A 19,382-nucleotide genomic window follows, 5' to 3' on the forward strand; every position below is an offset into this window, starting at 1 on the left:
GCTGATTTTCCCAAATAGCAGCTTAAGGGTTTGCAATCATGGCTGTTAATTTATACAAATAGTCTGTGCCCAGCTCGATCTTAAAAGCAAACCTCAGGGTGCTGCACTTGCCATTGAAATTTAGAACAGGCACTAATCAGTCAGCTGCTTCAAACTAGATTGTTGATATTTTGACAAAGTTCAGGTTTTTTAAACTAGTTTCTATAACATCTAGTATTCAGGTGAACAAGAATTTGAAGTTTTATAGTGATGGCTAACAAAATCAAAACACTAGTTTGATACTTTGTTCTGAATGAACCACAGATTTTGAAATGTTTATGAATAAAGGTGCACTAGCAATGTTAAAACATCATTCATTGCATAGATGACCATTAACATACACATGTGAGCTGTAACTTACTCAAGTTGAGAAGGCAACTTCCATCCACCACAATAGACTATTTTAAAATAAGTTTCCACAGAAAATGATGGAGGGCAAAAAATAACTGAAAAAAATTGTCAGCTACATAGCAAAACAAAAATCCCAAACCCTTAAAACAGCCCAAGTATTCTTTGCTAAATCACTTGAGTGAACCCAATGTATGATACAAAATAATAAATACATTATTGAAAAAGCTCTGGAGATATGGTGGGTTCTGAGACACCTTTGATGATTTAAAGGGAAGGCTTCATTGCTCTTATAAAATTACTTACACAGTAAGTTTAGAACTAACCTGGATTTTTCTCAACTTCAATCATTTAGCTGTGAGCCTGCAGACCAGACTGAAATTTAACTGTGTCAAGCCACGAGGCTCTCCTTACTGGAAAGCACATCAAGGTTCTCACATGAAATCTGATCATCAGCACAGTAGTATTAATGACAGAGGTGGTCAGGCTGATAAAGCAGCAGAACAGAAACCTGCTTAAATGAGTTTGGAACTGCATCTACGATAGAAGTTGTAATGCATTCTCACCCCTTCACACCAGAACTGCAGAGCTGTTTTCTGGTCGAAACTGATGCAAAAGAAAAGCATTTATCACTCAGTGTCTGCCTGCAGGGGAATTGTGGTTGTTTCTGTCAAAACAGACACCAGATACTCAGACTACCACCATCACTCCCACAGTAATGCCACCAACTCTATCCAACACCTTGGGATGTCTAGTTTAGCTTGCTACAAAGAAGAATAGCCGGGGAAGGTTTTTAAAGAATTAGAGGACTTGTTTATGCACATAAAAATAAACTAGGTATCAGGGATATCTCTCAATACACAAATTCTCAAATTAATCAATTACTATGAATGGGGGAAATTCATCTTTACTTTTAGCTACCTTTCTCCCTCCACCTTAATTTGGAAATTCTCAAGTAAACAGAGGTTTGTTATTTCCTAGTTATTTAGACACAACCCAAATTTATTGGTACCTTTATACATGGCACAGCAGCTTCACCACAGAAGCCGTAAAGATGGATTCCAGTAACATACAGAAGTTTAAAACATTTAACATTAGAAAATGTCTCCACACAAAACCAGTTGCTACAAAATGCCTTACAGAAAGTTTTCCAAACAAAGTAAGACAAAAACCAACCAAACAAAACACACCAAACGAGCCCTTGTTTTCAACTATTACAAAAGCTGGCTTTATAAAGAAATGTCCTGCACCAAGTCTCCTACACACCCCAAAATAAAGTTCTTCATGTCTACCCATCTGAAAGAATTAAAAACTTGTGTTAGTGAAAACTAAAATTTTATATATCTAACTAAATTTTATATATCTAACTAAACAGAAAAACTTTTGTGGAGTGACTTGCCTTTATACAAGAGGAGATATATGCATGGGGACCTCAACGCCTTTGGGTATTAAAGCAATATAAAAATTTCCATTTTCTAATGCAGGTATCTATTTACTGCCATAACTTCAAGACAAAAAACACGTGAATTGCCATGGAATGGACATAATATATTGTAAGATAGTTTTCTGGCATTTCATTGAGGGTAACATAGAGGGTAACTTCAAGTAAAGTCAGGAACTAGAACAAGGAAACAAATTATTTTTTCAATGCCTGAAAGATAACTCAGTGTCCTGGACTTCTACAATAAACCTTACCAGAACAGTCAGAGCAGTAGAAACCAGCACTATAAAACTGTGTTTGACGAGTTGCTTTAAAAAGGTCTTTTCCATGTCCCACATTCATAGCAGCAAGTCACTGACAACTCAGATTTTCTTATTCATATTATTTACCTCAAACCAATCTCTGATTATTTGAGTTAGAAGTGTGGCATAAGCAGCAAAGGAAACAGAGAAGAGCAGTTAATTGTACTGTAATTTCAGTGCAATAAAATCAGTGGTTTCAAATTCAGCAGGCATGTATGGAACTCCTTAAGACATGCATCTAAGCATTGTGAGGCAAAGACTAGAAAGGAACATGTACCATCCCACAAAAACAATAAACCAACTGAATTAAAGACATTTACACTTAAATATGGAAGAACCAAGACCCATCAGTGTTTAACCACACATGAATGCAAAAATACATGGCAGAGGTCAAAAATAAATCAGTTACTTTTAGTTTTTTCTCTTTCTCTCAAAAAACTCTGAAACTCCTCTGGAGGAGTGATAGAAGAAATATTTGGAGCCTGAGAGCTCTTCATCACTCACTCCTTTTGAGTAAAGCAAATATAAGGACTATAACTGGCCGACAGTCTTGTACATTCTCATCATCAAACATGAAGCAATCAACATTGAGAGGAAAGAACTAAACACACACCTTGAACACCTCTGAGAAGAAACCAGAGCCAATTTTCTCACATGTGAAGTCATCAAGACGAGTAAGTCTGGAAAAGGCACTTATCAGGGCTCTGTATGAAGAGGTACAAACTCTTCCTATCTGGGATGCAGTCCCTTCTCCAGTGCCACCATCAAAGTCTTCAGGGCGCTCCAGGCGTGGTGGAAATCCTGCTATTGAGTTCCGCTTACTTCGGTCCATTTTGAAAACAAGATTTTATTTCACTACAGGAGAACTTCTCACATCTTAGGTAATTTGCTGTCTTCTCTACTCTTGTTGGATCCTAAAATACAAGAAATTGAGATGACCATTATTGTGAAGATGTCTAGTAAGTTTGACAGGACTCCCACAAAGCTTACATCAGTTTAAGAGAGTAAGAAAAGAATGAAGATATCCAAGCAGAGGCTCAAAAACCAAAGAAATAAAACAAACCACCACACAACATCAACAATAAAGACAGCAACCTAACAAACTTTTCCTTTAGATTCATGGAAATACCCTATGCTCTGGCTATTCTGAGACAAATAGGCTTCAAACTCAGAATTTAACAAACAGCTTTCATTCCCTTCCCTCCAGCCCTTTATTTTTTTACTTGAATTCTGGTTGCTACAGCAAGCAACTGAGCAGGTGGAAACAAAAAATATAACAATTTATTCTACTCCAGTTCCAGTTGCTGACCAATCTATGGCTACAGCGAGAGCCAATTTCACTTCTGGTAGTGAACAAGGGATCTCCAACTATAAAAAAAAATAGATCAATTTTCAATTGACATAAGGAAAGCTATTCACTTGAAGCATCAAAACCTTGCTTTTAAAGTTTCCATTTATGAGTGGTCCAAGACAAATTCCTTACCTGTAGGAACACAAGGTTATATCCACTGAACGCTGAGCCCCTACATTTATAAAAATACCAATAATTCTGCTATAAAAACAAAGTATTCTTATAACAATCTGCCAGACAAATTTTCCCCACAAAGATATTTTTTAAAGCTATATTAATTTCAGTTCACCTGAAAACACAGGAAATAAGCTACATTTGCCAAGTAGGAAAAAAGGGGGAAAAAAGGAGAGGGGGACCAACAATTTTTTCTCTTTTTAAGAGGATGATGAAGTAATCAGGATGACTCTGGAGCCCATCAAATTCAGCTTGGACTGGCAAACTTGACAGGTGGCCTAATTATTTTTTCCTTTAAACCTTAGACTTGGGAGGTTATTAATCTATTCCAAACTCCACTGTTCATTTACAGCAATTTGGTGAGCACCTACAAAGCCTGAACAAAGTGAACAGTCACAAAGAGGATACTTTTTTTTTTTTCCCCAAGGCAAATGAAAAGCCAGAGGGAGGGGAAAAAACCAATAAAATAATTCTTTAGAAAGATGGGCAAAATAACCACAGACCAAGCAATTACACTTCTATTTACAAAGATGTACAGAACCTAAACAATACGCTGCATTTGAAAAGCATCTTGAAAACAGAGGCACAACAGCTGTCCCCTGAAAACACAGCAGTGCTGCTATACCCATGTTTTGCATGCAGTGTATCTTTTAGAGATGCTTTGTGCCAACACATCAGGCAAACACGTAGTCCTCCCCTGCTTTCAGAAATAAGCTCTGTTGAACTGTCTGGAATTAATTTGAGGTTGTCCGCTCCAAAAAAGAAGGGTGTTTATTTCAGACATCTTAACACCTCTCTAAATGGATGTCTGTGGGTATAAGGGACTCTTACCAAGGCATGATTATGAAAATTTAATCTCCATCAAATCCCACATCATGGTTTTCCCACAGAATTTTGTATGCAGACTCACACCTGCCTGATCTTACTGCACTTTTCAGATGATAGTGGTAAACTGGCACACAGGAGATCAGGATCCAGTTTCTGATCTCGTATTCTTGACTTGGGAGCCTTGTGGGTCTGGAAAAGGCACAGAAGCACCACAGGAAGATAAAGCCTGTTACATGTCCTCGATGGAGAAAAATAGCCCAGAGAACCTCCTCAGCTACAGACAAGACGCCTGGGAGTTTCCACAGCCCGCTTAAATAATTCCTTTTGATCTGAAAAGGACAAGCTACTTTTGGTTAGTTTTGGTTACTTTTCAAGGAGATAAAGAAAGAACTGTCTATGAAAGGAGAACAGAGAAGAAACTATAGTATTAACAATTAATTTTTTGGATCAGAAGATGCTATCTTTGAATATCTTTGACCAGAAAACCTAATTGTTTTTGTAAATTGAAGTAATTGAAGGAACAATTTTTTTAGAACTTATTTCCATCAGAGTAGCACTCACATGCATCATTTTCCACAGGAGGAGGCAAGCATTTCCACAACCTGACAACCCAGTATCACAGGGTACCGTAGGATCACCACTCCATAGAAAGTGCAGAACCCCTAAATAAATCCAGTGAAAAAACACATCTACACTGCAACCCAGCAAACTAAAGACTAGAAGTTCTCAGGCAAAGCAAGATTAAAAAATGAAAAAATAAAATGGAAAGGAATGCTGTTATTTTAATAAGAGGTAGATAGACCAAGTTAGATAAGCAGTATTAAACAGGAGGAAAAGACTAAATCTCTTTAAGTATCCAGATACCATTAACAAAAGATGGCCTCAACACAGTTTCTACATCTATTTAACAAAGCAAAAAATCTCCCTCACACATATACACATCCTTTTGATTGAAATCACATGGTGAACTTTGCAAAACTCTGTACAAATTCCAGAACGAGAGAAGAGATTCAATATACTTCACGCAAAACAAACCCCAAAAGGTTTTGACATCCGGATTCCCAAGTAACCCATTCCTTCATTTTTGCCTGCTAGAGTTTACCTTTCCAGACAGCTACACAAAATCCTTGGAAATTATTAGGAAACAGCTCCATTATCTTGCCCAGGACTGCATCCACAGAATTAAAGGAAAATTTCAAGTGGGCACAATTCCAAGTGGGCCTCCTGTCATTTTGGCCAATTACACTAATGATCACATTCTCAATGAAATCAACCAAGGTTTAATTGACTGTCAAGTCAGTCTGAGGTACTTTAATTTACTACCTTGTACGGTTAATTAAAGTGCACTGAACAGAATCCAAGACTATCCTGTAAATCCTGCAACCAACTAAAAGGTTGTTGGGTGGTTTTTTTCATATTAAGGTTCAGCTTAAAAGCTCTTAAGTTGTGCTCAACAGACAGTTAAAAGACACTACGCACTAGAAAAAAAAAACATTTCCTAATAAATTCTCAGCTTTCACAACATTTTTTCTGACACCCCCATATAAGAAAAACACACCCCACTCTGTCAAGACCAAAGTAATTCTAAAATTCACCTCACAAAATGCCTATGTGCCCTATTCAGCCATTTCTTACATTTCCAAAATGCACAATTTCAGAATGTTTCATGCCCTATCACATTTTAATTTCTTGGCTTACCAAAACACACTTGAAGGAAGAAAACAACCCATATTAATATTATATTAGGATCAGTTTCCTCACTGAATTAATGTGTTGATTATCTAATCATATGAATTACTATAACCACAACTACTATCAGCATTAATTTGGTTAATTAGAGATTTACCTTTCAAAACCAGTGCCAGAGCCTGCAATTATTTAAAGATGGGAACCCCACAACAGCACATCAAGTTATGCCCTAAACATCAGTGTCAAACTAACAGGTGGCATATATTAGCCAGTAATTAATACTTTATACTTCATAGATATAAAAATGGGTAAGGCTCCTCAACTTCAGCAGCATCTCTTTTACACCTCAAAAGTATAAAACAAGATCCTTCCAGAAAACATTTCAACTCATTACTCTAAGAGGTTTTCTGTCCCCAGTATCTTTATAAATATGTGCATATTTGCACTCAAATGTCAAACTCACAGTTTCCTAAAAGATGGCCCTAATAACAACAACCATTTTTAGACACAGAGACCGTTGCTAGGCATTCAGCCTGGAAAGCAATAAATCTGGCAGATGCATGTTATTAATTTGAAAAGGTTTTCTGAAGAACAAGATGCCAAAGCTTTGACAAAAGTCATTTGCCAAGAGTTAACTATTTAAACTTGTAGTTTGATGAAGCTTCAACAGCCAGCACTACAAAAACAGAAAGGAATTATGCTGGCAAGTGTCACTCAACAAAATAACTCAAAGGGGAAGAAGATTTCATTGTAGCGCTGCAGAAATTTCAGAAGGGCTTCAAAGAAATGTAAAGAACAAAATTTTCCTAAGACTGAATTGACTGAGGTCTTTAGCCTGGAGGACAAAAAAATAAAAACAAGGAAAATATGTTTAAAAAGTAAATCCAAGAATTTAAACTGAACAGGTAAAGAGAACCAAGCAGTCAACAATTCTGTTCTCAGCTGCTGTCACCTGCTCTCCTCACAGGGAGAAAGTTCCTTGGTTTGTTCATAACTTCGTTTCTTGTCCTTGAGAGGAAGACAGTATCAAATATTTACAGATGAGGTAACTACAAATACCAGAGCTTGGGCTATGTTTGGCCCAGCTCATCCTGAACCTGAAGTCTTTTTTGACTACTTTATGGGACAAGTCTTTAGGTTCAGTTTATAGTCTTAGTTACAACACTGCACTTGAACATGAAAATCCCAATATTTTCTATTTTCACTTACATGACATTTTGCTTTAATTTCATCTCCCCTGTACAGGATAATTCCCAGCTCTAGTCAGTACTGTCATAGCATAAGCTTCCTGCAAACTAGGACTGACATTCCTCAGAAGAGGCTTACATTAGCCCTACTACACCACTCCAGAAACTGGAAGTCTGCTGAACTGCATCATGGTTTTATAATGCAAACAAACCTCCAAGAGAGGCTAAGCTGAAACAAACAGTTCATTTATTTCGTGACTGTAGCCAAGTTTGAAATGAGTAAGAGAGACCAGCTATTACTGCAGAGCTCAGGATTCAGGGCCAAGGTTGTAGGTTTAAAAATATTTTCATCAGGCATAGGCATAAATTCTAGCACATATTTAGAAGGCAAAGATAACTGAGGGAGAATATTAAAAACTCACAAACAAACAGAAATCTACTTGATCCTTATGCCTACAGTGTAATTACCATCATTTTCTAGGGTCCAATTACACTACAAAACTTAAGCTGTACCAAGGACCTTGCAACAATCCATTCCTCTCCTAGCCTGGTTTCAGTCACTCCAATCCACAGTGCAGACAGGCTCTAGCCTGGTTACAGAGCATCGTTAGAGTTAAATAAGCACTCAAGTCGATCATGTACAAGACACAGCTGCTGCTTCAAATGGATAATTTTAATACATTATGTTTGCTTAACAAAACAGAGCCCAACAGAGACAGTGAGAAGCTGCTCATGCCTTCCAGGTGTCAGCAGGCTGAGCTCTTAACAAAAAGAAAGAGAATCAAAGCCTTCTAATACCAACAGGTATTGTAACATCTCAATCTAGGAATTTCCCCCCCAGCCTCTCTGCTGGGTTTGCAATGAGGGCTGACAGCTCTATTAGCACTGAGTGTTTCACATGAGACTGGAAGCAACTTTTGTTGTTTCAATGCAGCCAGTGAGACAGTCCAGAGCAGCAAAGCAAAGGGGAGAACATGAATGCCAGAAGGAGGGATGAAGACAAAGTAAACAGGCTGAATTTCATACCTGACTGAAAACTCTTGGACACACTTATACTTAGGCATCACCACATAAGGCAGTCAATATTTGTATTTTCCAGCTAAAAGTAGCATCTCCACAAATATTTAAGACACATTCTGCAGCCTATCCTTACTAACTACAAGCCTGTGTTACCGGTTTCACCTTACAGTGAAACACCAAGTACCTTGTTTACTGCAGTAGCAGCTGCACTAATGCAACAGTAACACAGTCTTCACTAATTTATGAGTTTTTGAAGTGAGAACAGGGCTTCCCAAACCTGTTGTTCTTAAGGTACTGCAGACACTGATGTCTGCTGGTATTTACAAACCAAACTGAAGCTCCATGTACAATGGAAAACACAGTAACTCAGAGTCTGAGAGCTGTGGACCTGGAGTGTACAAGGTCAGCCTTCAAAAGCAAAGTTACTGCAACCAACTCCACTCCTGGCTGCAAAAGCTGTTACATTTCTCCAGTGCAACCAACAGGACAATCACACCAGAAAGTGGCTTAGCCACTACCAGCAATGTGTTCAACTTAACAAAAAGTGACAGGATCATATGAAAAGAAGCTTACAATCTAAGTCAGAAAGAAGACTTGGCAACAGACAACAGATGGAGCCACTGTGATACAGTTGCTGATTATTAGATGGACTTACTGATGAACACACAGCTCCAAATGAATATGTCAGGGAACTAATAAGCAGGAAAAGGGTGCTAAGAAAAAATTATGAACATTGACCTTTTTTTGGTCTTGCCTAGCTGAGCTCTAATTTTTGTGCCAGTTTGCAAGATGCCACACTGCATGGACACAATAAAGAGCTTTGCCATTGTGCAAATGCATGGGTTTCTGCTACAGGAAAAATACAGAAAGGGAACCTATGATGCAAGTGAACCACAAGCTTCATTCTTTTCTGCAGCAGATACAGAAGCAACAGTCCCCTCTTTTAACCCTGCATTTCTTTCATGAGTCTGTGAAGCCATTTGCATAAAGGATTACAATGGCAAAAGCAAATATTTGGAATTAGAGGGTATAACTAGGTTACAGGAGGCCTGTGCCACCAGAGCAGCTCTTTTGAACTACTTCTGTCCTTCTACAGTCACAAAAATATGAAGAACTGAAGCAAGAATTGCTCTGTAGGCCCTAATTTGTGCTTGGTCCCACTTCCAGCTGCTCATCCTAATGGAAAGACACAAAACAAATCAAAGCAAAAAAACACAGGAGAGCACACACTTGCCACCAGGTATAGGGAACATAGTTGGCCTATACTGAACTTTGCCTTCGGTTTAAACTACTCGTTTTGCATGAAAGTTTTACACAAACCATAACGGACAATGGAATTACTCAGCCATGTCTACAGCTGAACACTGCAAGAATCAGAAAATGACATTTTTATTGGCATGCAACAATAATTTCCAAGGATGACGACTAAATTGAAAGGTTTATGACTAGTCCACAGGGCATGTCAGAGTTTCTCATAAAAATCTTATCTTAGGTTGCAAATTCCACTGCCTAATTAAGTCCATGGAACTGTAAGTCTGTTTATTTTGCAGACAATAAAATATGCTAGAACTCTGATCTCTATTAAAAAACACAGAAAACAACAGTCAAAGCACAAAGGCTTCTCATAAACTAGCCTAAATGTTACCTGTTACTTTTTTTAGAGGGGCAAACAGAAAGGTTTAAATAAAATTCAACTCAGTACTCTTCAAATTCGATTCATTACTTTTGAAATTGTACTTTCTATTATTACAGCACCACTTACAGGAACATCCAAGTGGAAAGTCCCCCGTACTCGAAGTAAAAACCCTTCCGACCCTCCAAGGAATACAGTAAGAGTGACCAGCTACCTTTATATAGAACGTCTCACCTGAAGGCCATAAAGCAAACATATACGCACATACACTTGAACACTCGAGCCTGTCATTAATGGGTGATTCACGTATTCTTACAGGGTAACACTTCAACAACAAAACCCGAGCCAAGCCCTCACACCTCTTGTCGAAATGAACATTTCCAAGGCAATCCCGGCCGGGCAAAGACCCGCGCCGGGCGGTGCCAGACCCTCGCAGACAGATCGGAGCGCGGCTTTCCCGCAGAGCCCGCCGCCCCTCACCTGCCGCCGCCGGGGCAGACGCGGCCCCTCCGCGAACCCGCTCCCCAGAACGCCCTGCTCACCTCACCGCAGTGAGACCCCTCCGCCGGCAGAGAACCCCTTCCCCGCTCCCCGCCGCCGACCCGCCCGGACCTGCCCCGCGCCGCCCCCGCGCCAGCCGTTACCTGAGCGGCGGCGCCTGCAGGGCCCGCGGGCAGCGCGGGCTTTCATGGCCGCATCCCCCACCCGCGGCCCCTCAGCACCCCGGCGCGGGTCCGCCCCGCCGCTCCGGCCGGCGCGGGGGCCCCATGTGAGGCGGGAGCCCGGCTGCGGGACCCGGGGCCGCGACCGCCGGCTCCGCCTCCTCCTCCTCCTCCTCACCACCGCCACCGCCCACAGCGCCGGGGCGGGAACCGCTCGGTTCCCGCCCCTCCCCTTCAGCCAATCGGTGCCAGGCAAAGTGTGATGGACGGTGCCTCTTGACCAATTGAAAAAAGAAACTGGGCGGAGGGATTCGCAGGTAGGCCACGTAAATGCCCCTTTCCAATTGGTCGTGGGCTCTTGAGCGACACACAGTCTGACCAATTACAGGAGGGATAACAACTCCCAAGAGACGAGCAGGAGGCAGCGGCAGGAAGAAGAGGGGGCGTTGCTATGGGCGCCTCGCTCTCATTGGTCAGCCCCTGAGGGCGGGTAATAAATAAGAGAAGCAGCCAGTAGGCGAGTGGGGCGGACAATGATGGACGGGTGGAACAGCCAATCATCGTGTGTTTATGCGGCACTGGCTGAAGCTGTCAGTGGGGCGGGCACTCAGACGTCCAGAAGCTCCTGGTCCCATCCCCATCCCATCCCCATCCCCATCCCCGGTCCCATCCCCATCCCCGGTCCCATCCCCATTCCCCATCCCCATTCCCCAACCCCATTACCCATCCCCATCCCCTCCCCTCCCTATCCCAGGGCCCTTCGCACGCGGCCCTCGGTGACCGTAGCTGGCTCCGTGATGGTTACCCTGCTGTTATTCCTCTAATCACAGTTCCCTGCTAAGTTTCCCACTGGACTCATCCGTTTCTCTGGTCTTCTCCTCTCTCCAAGACTTGTAATTTCAGCGTTTACTCTTCCCGTTCTTCCCATCTGCCTGCCCCCCTCCCCTGGTGTCGGTCACCCCCGGCCCCGCCTGAAATCTGCTTAATCCAGCTCAGATATTCTGGGGATTCGGCTGCCAAGATGAAATAGGCCTGGAATTTTTCACATCAAAACTGTTATTTTTCAAATTATCACTTATCCACATGCAGGCAGCCTGTAACAGGTATGGAAAAAGACACCTTTCTTCCTGATGTGACACACTGCCAGATTCTGTGTATCCATTCCAAAGCACGGCAGGACTAGAACATCTCATTAAACAATCGTGAGGGGGATTTGGTTTTGTTTTACATTGGTGAGAGGCTGACTTTTTTCCCTGACTTCATCTTTGGCAGAGGCTGAGCTATTTTTACTGAAACTCTTCAACAAACCAAGTTCATTAACTGTACAGTTTTGGATAGAATAACCCAATCCCAAACAGTTATAAACCAGAGGAATTGTAACTAAAAAGAGTTTTGAACAAGAATGTGTCACTCAGATTTGCCATACCATATTAGTATTTTTTCTCATTATCATTCATCATTAATTTTAAATCTAGTCTTTTCAGTGTGATCTAAAATATGCTGGAGGGAGTTTGATGTTGGACACATTAGCACCAGCTCTAAATACTGAGCAGAGACTTATTCTTACATTTGGAATAAAATCTCTCTATTCTGTAATGTCTTGATTAAATTTAGTCTCAGGATTTCAATGTAGAGTCTACAGTGAAACTTTCTCTGTATGTTTAGCAATAAAAAATATAATCATCTTTGCACAGGTAACAGATTAAAAGTACTTTGTGTGTGGGCAAAAAGCATCTTGTTTTCTTAATTTCCTCCTGGATTTCCTTCACAGGAAATTTTCCCACTCTTACAAATGTCAAATATCAACCACTTGCAAACGTCTACTCTAATGACAGTTCAAACACAGGGATAGCAAAGCTTTGGTAATTAAGCCATTAGAAATTAGTATCTATCATATTTTAATGTGTGACAAAGAAGATGGTCTAGATCCATCTAAGATCCATCAGTCTCCTCTCTATATTCAAGCAGAATTGAGTCTCAGAATAGGAGTTTTTAGCAATATGTTTTCATTAGAACTTTTTTTTTTTTTTTTTTTTTTTTTGAGTGAAATTTTAATGTTTTATATTTTGCTGGGATTTATCTCAACAAGGTTTTGCAAAGTCAACTCTGGAACATCTCCGGGGTCCTTCACCATGTCAGGGTCCAATGATTCCTGCGACTTTGTACACCGATAAATTCCCGGTATCCTCGTCCGTGCGGTTTTGGGAGCTATTAGCTGGCTTTAAGGTGACATCTGGTGGTACCTTTTAATTACTGCTCTTTTTAGGACCTGATCCCAGAACTACGCAAATTAATTATCTTTCCCCTGTTCCATATCAAAAAAAATTACCTCCTTTTTGTTTCCAAAGCAAGATACTTGTAATTCCTGCTTTTGGACTGCAAGTGTCTTACTGGTAATATCCAGGAATAAGCACTTATCCCACAGTCTGGTGTAAAATAACATCATGAAAACACACCAGAGCGATCCAGTACAGTTGAATTTCAGTAGGAAACAATCACTTTGCGTTTCACGTACCATTGCATGAGGTTCTGTGACTCGTGACATTACTCAGCCCTGTTTCGAGAGAGAAATAAAACCATCTTATGAGCCCTTCTATGGCTTCATCTCAACAGCAAGTCCTACGTTTTGAAGGCAGAAAAAAAAGTACATCGCAGCAGAACTTTGTCTCACGAAGTCCCCGTCCCCCCTCGCAGCTGGCAGAAGCACCGGGGCAAATCTGCAGCCTTGAAACCTGCAGAGGACGAGTGACTTTTGTAGTCTCCCTCTGTTTCCCGGAGAGAGGAAAATGAACACCGCATTAGAAGACTCCTCAAAGAGATTCATCAAAGGCAAAGTCTCGCAGATGCCACAGCGCTCTCGCTTCTGCCGGTCTCGCATCCCAGAAGGGTCCCGCAACCTGACAATGCCTGTGCTCACTGCGGGTATTCCCCTCTCCTCCGCATGCCCCCAGGCTGCTCCATGCAAAGATCGGCCACTCCAAAAAGCAGCTCTGTGGCTTTGCGGTTTGCTCCTCTCCGCTCTCAGATTGACTCTCTCCTCCAGACGGATCCCTTTGGCTTATTAAACATAACCAGTCTGGCAAAGGAGGATTCAGTCACGGCTGGACATAAAAATAGACATGAGAAGGTGGGTGAGAGCAGGCAGAAGGGGGAATTCCCTTCCTCCGGGTTTTGGAAATGCCCCGGAAATTTGGGAGATTTCTCCTTCCCAAGAAGAAAGCTGATGCAATGAATCCATGCAAATTTGCTCCCACTTCAGCAGAGCAGGTGTTCTCCCCAGCAGAGGTTCTATGGACTCCAAAATCAAACAAGTGTCACAAGATAGGGACTATCTCTCTTCCCTCCCAAGGGACCAAGACAGTGGTTTGACCTCACGGTATTCTGAAGATATTGGGCATTTTAGTGATTTAACCTATTAAATACTTTATGTAATGAAACCTATCAAGAAAAACCACATTTGGATAGGATTGGTCAAATTATGTTCAATTTACTCCCATGAAGATCTGAAGTCATGTCACAGGAGCTGGAAGAGAGAATCTCCATGGCAATGCCAAGAATTTGCTCTTGATTAATGTCAACATAGGCCCTTTTCTAGCCCCTGTCCTAGGTGCATGTTTAACAGAACAACCATGAAAAAACGATGCCTTTAGGTTTTCAGTCACACACTAAACCCCTAGATTTTGAAAACCATCTTAACGGGTTCCCTGGGAGAAACATTCTCCCACCTGTGCCTCCCTCAGCCAGCCTTGCAGGTGGCCTTTGCAGAACAGGGACAAGTTTGCTTGTGGGTGAGAGGGCATTTCCTGCTACTCTGAGCAGGGGAAGGGGACAGGCACAGCTGGGCTGTGCTCTGACCCCCTGCCCCTTGTTTTGTCATGCCCATGCTCCTGACAGCAAGGAGGGCACCATGCATGCTGTCCTCTGGACGAGGATGTACCTGCCTGCTGACCAACTGGGTAAACAATTCTGTCTCACCACTGGTGCAGAGGAGGTGGCCAGTGTGTCCCTGCACTCAAAGAAGTGCTGCCATGTCAGCCCAAACCCAACACCACACATCTCTGCACGAGACCTGGCAACCATGGGAATGTCAGAGCATCTTCCACGTTCCTCTTCCAGGAGGCTGGGCAGAGCCCAAGCAGGGCTCTGGCACAGCACCAGACACCCTGCCTCAGAAATTGGAAAGGTTTTGTTCTAGGGCAAATGGATATGTCCAAATTGACAGCTCCTGTACTGGGACTGGTTGCCACAGTCTTGTGCTCCCCTGCCTGCTCATCATAGCCATCTGCTGCCTTGGCTACAACTCAGAGCCTGTCACCCTGTCACAGTGCTGAGGCATGGCTACGACCAAGCTCCTGGCGGTACCATGGTTATGGAGTGGCACTGAGCTGACCGGCTGGCTCCTGCCTGCTCTGAGGTGCTCCCAGGCACGAAGCTGTGCAAACACTGGGACAATGAGCCAGGACTGACCCTGTGTCACTGTGCCTTGCTTCAGCCCTGGGCAGAGCCCATCACACCATGCTCAGCCCTTGGGAGCTGAGGATCAAAGGGTGAGACCCCAATACTCAGGACAGGCCTGGGGCATGGCTTCTCTCAGCAGCATCTGAATTTTTGAGATGTCTGAATACCAATTTTGTAGGGTAAAACCTTAAACATCTGACAAAGCTGTATTCACTTTGTATTCACCCACCAAAGTGCAGAAATACAGATTTGCACAATGTTAGACCATGGTGGATGCTGAAAGAGGCCACAGAGTTCTATGAAGATTGAGGCCAACAGCCCAAAGGCTATCTAGTCCCACCTCTGCTGCCCCATGTTGAGGCACGAAAGCGTTTCTGCATTGCCTGGTGTTCTGTCCTCACTCCACAGCTAAGCCAGGTTATCTCCGGGATGAAGGCACAGCTTTTTGTGTCCTCAGGCTGCACAGCAGTCTCTCCTCCTCTGGTTATGTTCCTCACACTTGCACTCACTCCATATCCCTGCAGTTACAACAGTGAAGAGACTTGTCCCTTCTGTGGCACTGAAATTGAAGACCTCTGCCACCACAGGGCTCTTCAGCTTGTCCTCCTCCCCAGGCACCCCAGGCTTGGGCACCTTCAGCTCTGCCCCAGCTTTCTCCAGCCCTTTTTGCAGAGCTGCAAGATCCACAAGTCTCCAGATGCTACCAGATCCCTACTCAGGTCTCTGAGAGATCCCACTCTGATCAGCTTGCCCCCAGATATATTTAGGTTTCCCAGACCCTTAATTTTCCTTGGCTCCCTGAGCCAGTGAAGTCACAATGTTTATTGTTCCTTGCTGTGAATGATTCTCTAACTCTTATGCTTTGCTGTCTGTTCCACTTTTTTTTTTTATGTGGTTTTTTTTGTGGGGTTTTTTTTGTTGGTTTTTTTTTTTTTTAGTTTTTTTTTTTAGTTTTTTTAGTTTTGTTCTTCCTGTCTTGCTTTGCTGGGCTACCAAGCTGTGAAGAGCTCTTGGAACAGAGGATGAGTCAGGACAGATATGCAGAGGGAAGAAGATGATATTCCAGCCTTGAAGTCAGGTTCACTGCCTGCGTCATTGTTATTAAAAATAGATGAATGGCAGTGCTCTTCGCATTGGGGGAGAGACACAGGAGATGTAATATCCTGGGCTGCTGAGCAAATGCTCCCTCTGTCTGCCTGCAAGCCCCCCAGTGGCATCTTCTGCTCTTTAATAAATTCTCTTTTCTTGGCTCTGACTTGTGGGATTTAATTTGCCTTTCATAAAAAAAAAAAAAAAAAAGTTTTAACTTTGGGAGAGGGAATGACTCAATGATTAGCTCTTCTGCTCCAGTCAATCGACTTCCAGCTTCCTTGAGAACTGAAAATCCCTACAAGTGCCAAGTTGCCTTCCTTTGAGAGCAGGCCCTCTCCTCATTCTGTACTGAAGAGCTTCTGGAGGATGAAAGCAGCTGTCTAGGGATGACACCTGGGCCTGTCTACCCCAAGACCATCCTAATCATGCCCTACCTATCCTCATGAAAAAGCAAGGAGACAGGGAGCAGGCTGGGATTTTCTGGGCTTTGCAAGGCCAGGCTTAGATGTGCACCAGCCGTGCTCCCAGAGTCCCTGGCAAAGGGCAGAGGGCAGAGAGGCTGAAGCACAAGAAATGGGATCATTTACATGAGCCCAAAGCCCAGGTGAATCACCCACATGCCCAGAGCAGTCCCTCTGTTCAGGACTCCCTCTGCTGCAATCACTCACCCCTGGGCTGGTGAAACAGGTGATCACTCTTCAGATTGTGCGGGGCTGCAGGTTATGGTGGCAGCAAGGCCAAAGCTGGGGACACTCAGCCTGTGTCATACCCTGGGCTGGGGGGCACAGCCCAAGGACTGAGTTTACTTGTCTTGCCCAGGGCCAGCACCTCTTCCCCTCCTGCCTCCTTCCCCTCAGCTCTTTTGCTGCCACTGTTTTCTATTCACTTATTTTCTATGATCTGCTTCTTCCTATTAAATTACTGTAACCAACATTATCATCTCTGGTCTGCTCCATGACTTGGCCATCAGCCAGGAAAAAAAGGATGGGAGCTGAACAGAGCCACTGCAAGAGGGAGGTGTGACAGTGGCAGAAGTTGATGCTGTAGTTTTTGAGCACAAAACTTTTGAAAGAAAGTTGTCCTAAGTCCTCAACTCTCAATGCTACCCAGACCTGTCTGATCAAGATGCTGCTAGGGCTTGTAAGGGTGTTTTCAGTCTTACTCAAGAACAAGCCAAGAGCCTACACAGACATGGGGGGCTGCTGCCTGCTGTCTAAGGGGAATGGTTTTGCTTACTCCATGAGAAAGTGGCTGTGTACCAGTGGGATGTTAAATTTTCCCTTGCATTTGCTTCCTTCTCCAGAGTGGGACATCGGCAGTATCAGCATTGTCATACAGATGCAGTCCTTTTTCCTGCTCACAATTGCACCTTCCTTGCTATGGGGAGCCAAAGGTACCTCATTAGTGTGTTAATAATAATACTAATGAGTGTGGAGATCAGCTAAGTAATAGCAGTGACCTGCAGGGGGGCTCATCTGCCCAGATTTATGGTGTTGCTCACCAACCCCTCCGGGGACTGCCAGGCCCCCTTCCTCCTTGTTCTCTGGCTGTTGAAAATACCCCGTGCGGTGTCTATGTGCTTAATTAAAGCAGAGGGACCGGTAACCTTGACGACTGCGAACCACCCTCTCTAAGACAGCTGAGATGGACATGGTTTTGGCGTCTCTGGGAAGAGGCCAGAGCAGAGAAGTGAGTCAAGCACACTGGATGCACTCGTGAGCTGTGGGCACAGCCAGCAGTGCCCATGTCCCCTGCAGCTCGTACCCTCCTCAGGGGCAAGTCCTGGGGAGATGCCCTGGTTCCTCACTGGTGAGATGTGGCTGCTGGCCTGGGTGATGCACAGTGTAGCACTGAGAGACCAAACCTGTCTGGAGCAAAGGAGGCTTCGGTCTGTTGGGTAGCCCTGCAACCTCTGTGGGTAGTAGAAGATTCCTATAACCAACTAAGTAGCTGTAAATATGCTTAAAAGAATTCCCCTAAGAGCTGAGACATTTGTACAAGCAGTTACCTCTGCAGAAAATGGTATAGCTAGTTTTCTTGGCAGTAAGTAGCAAGCAGCTAGAAACACATTTCCCATGAGGGGCTAAGATTGAATTTTGCTTTTTCTAATAAAGCTGGTAAAAGGTGTGATCAGTTCTGTATCAGATCAACTCTCTTCTACCCCAAACTGAGAATAGGAGGTACCAAGCAGCCCAATACTGAAAAAGAGGCAAAAATTCTTGGGTTAATACCCATTTATACTTTCTTCCTCTGTCCCCTGGTGCTGGAGACACAGATATCTGATGCTGAAGGGGATCCACAGCCCCATCTCTGCCAAAGCAGCCTGAGAGAGGATCAGCACCTACCATGCCATGACATGGGGCACTCTTCTTCAGAAATGCTGGCCAGAAGAGAGCAGTCAGACTTCCTGAAGGATGGCTCAGCCTGCACACTGCCTGGATGAGGCTGGCCAGCCTCGAGGAGGCTGGAAGGGATGTGAAGCCAGGGGATGTTCCAGGGGCTGCAGGATGCCCCGAGAAACCAGCCATGGCACATTGAGCACCCAGCTGAACCCTGACCAGGGCTGTTATCCAGGGGTACTTGGAGCACCTCTGCACCCAGCTGTGCCCACAGACCCAGGTACCCCAAAACTATCCAGAAGCCCCAAGATGATGCCCCGCGTTGGGCTCATCTGCTGTTCCCATCCCTGCATGGGGCAGAAGTGGGGATGTCAGGCTCAACTAGGGGTGCCAAGAGCAGATTAGGAGGTGGTAAGATCCTGGTCTGGGATCGCTTGAACCTGTCCATCGGTTGATGAGATGGTGCAAACCTGGGCTAAGGATTCCCAAAACAGAGAAATACGGGACCGGGGTGTCCTGTCCGAACCACGAGTGACCACTCTAAGGATGCCGAGGCCGGTGTCGGACTGTGCCAAGGGTGTCCTGCCCGAACCCAGAGTGCAGGGGACCAGCTAGTGATGCTGGGGGTGGTGCGAACCGAACCGAGGGTGCCGGGGACCGAACTGGGACTGGACCGAGCGCGCGCTGTCCGACGCGAAGATGCGGGGTACCGGGCCGGCAGTGTGGGGGGCCGGCAGCTGCCCCCTCCCCGCTCCTCCGGGGCCGGGGCTGGACCACGTGCCCGCCGCCCCGCCCCGGCCGCCGGCCCGCCCCGGCGCC

At 44.1% G+C, this 19,382-nt stretch overlaps 1 protein-coding gene across 1 annotated transcript in view; it reads right to left on the reverse strand.

Moving 5' to 3' along the window:
* Positions 1-10,773, reverse strand: part of TESK2 (testis associated actin remodelling kinase 2) — a 79,415-nt gene extending 68,642 nt beyond the window's left edge. The window contains exons 1-2 of the mRNA XM_015636687.3: positions 10,657-10,773; positions 2,744-3,044 (exon numbers count right to left, since the gene is read on the reverse strand). Coding sequence (XP_015492173.1) covers positions 2,744-2,962 — 219 coding nt within the window. The 5' untranslated portion in view covers positions 2,963-3,044; positions 10,657-10,773. The remainder of the gene's footprint in view (positions 1-2,743; positions 3,045-10,656) is intronic.
* Positions 10,774-19,382: the final 8,609 nt, after the last annotated feature.

This window comes from Parus major, chromosome 8, assembly GCF_001522545.3.
Source record: "Parus major isolate Abel chromosome 8, Parus_major1.1, whole genome shotgun sequence".
Classification (NCBI taxonomy): domain Eukaryota; kingdom Metazoa; phylum Chordata; class Aves; order Passeriformes; family Paridae; genus Parus; species Parus major.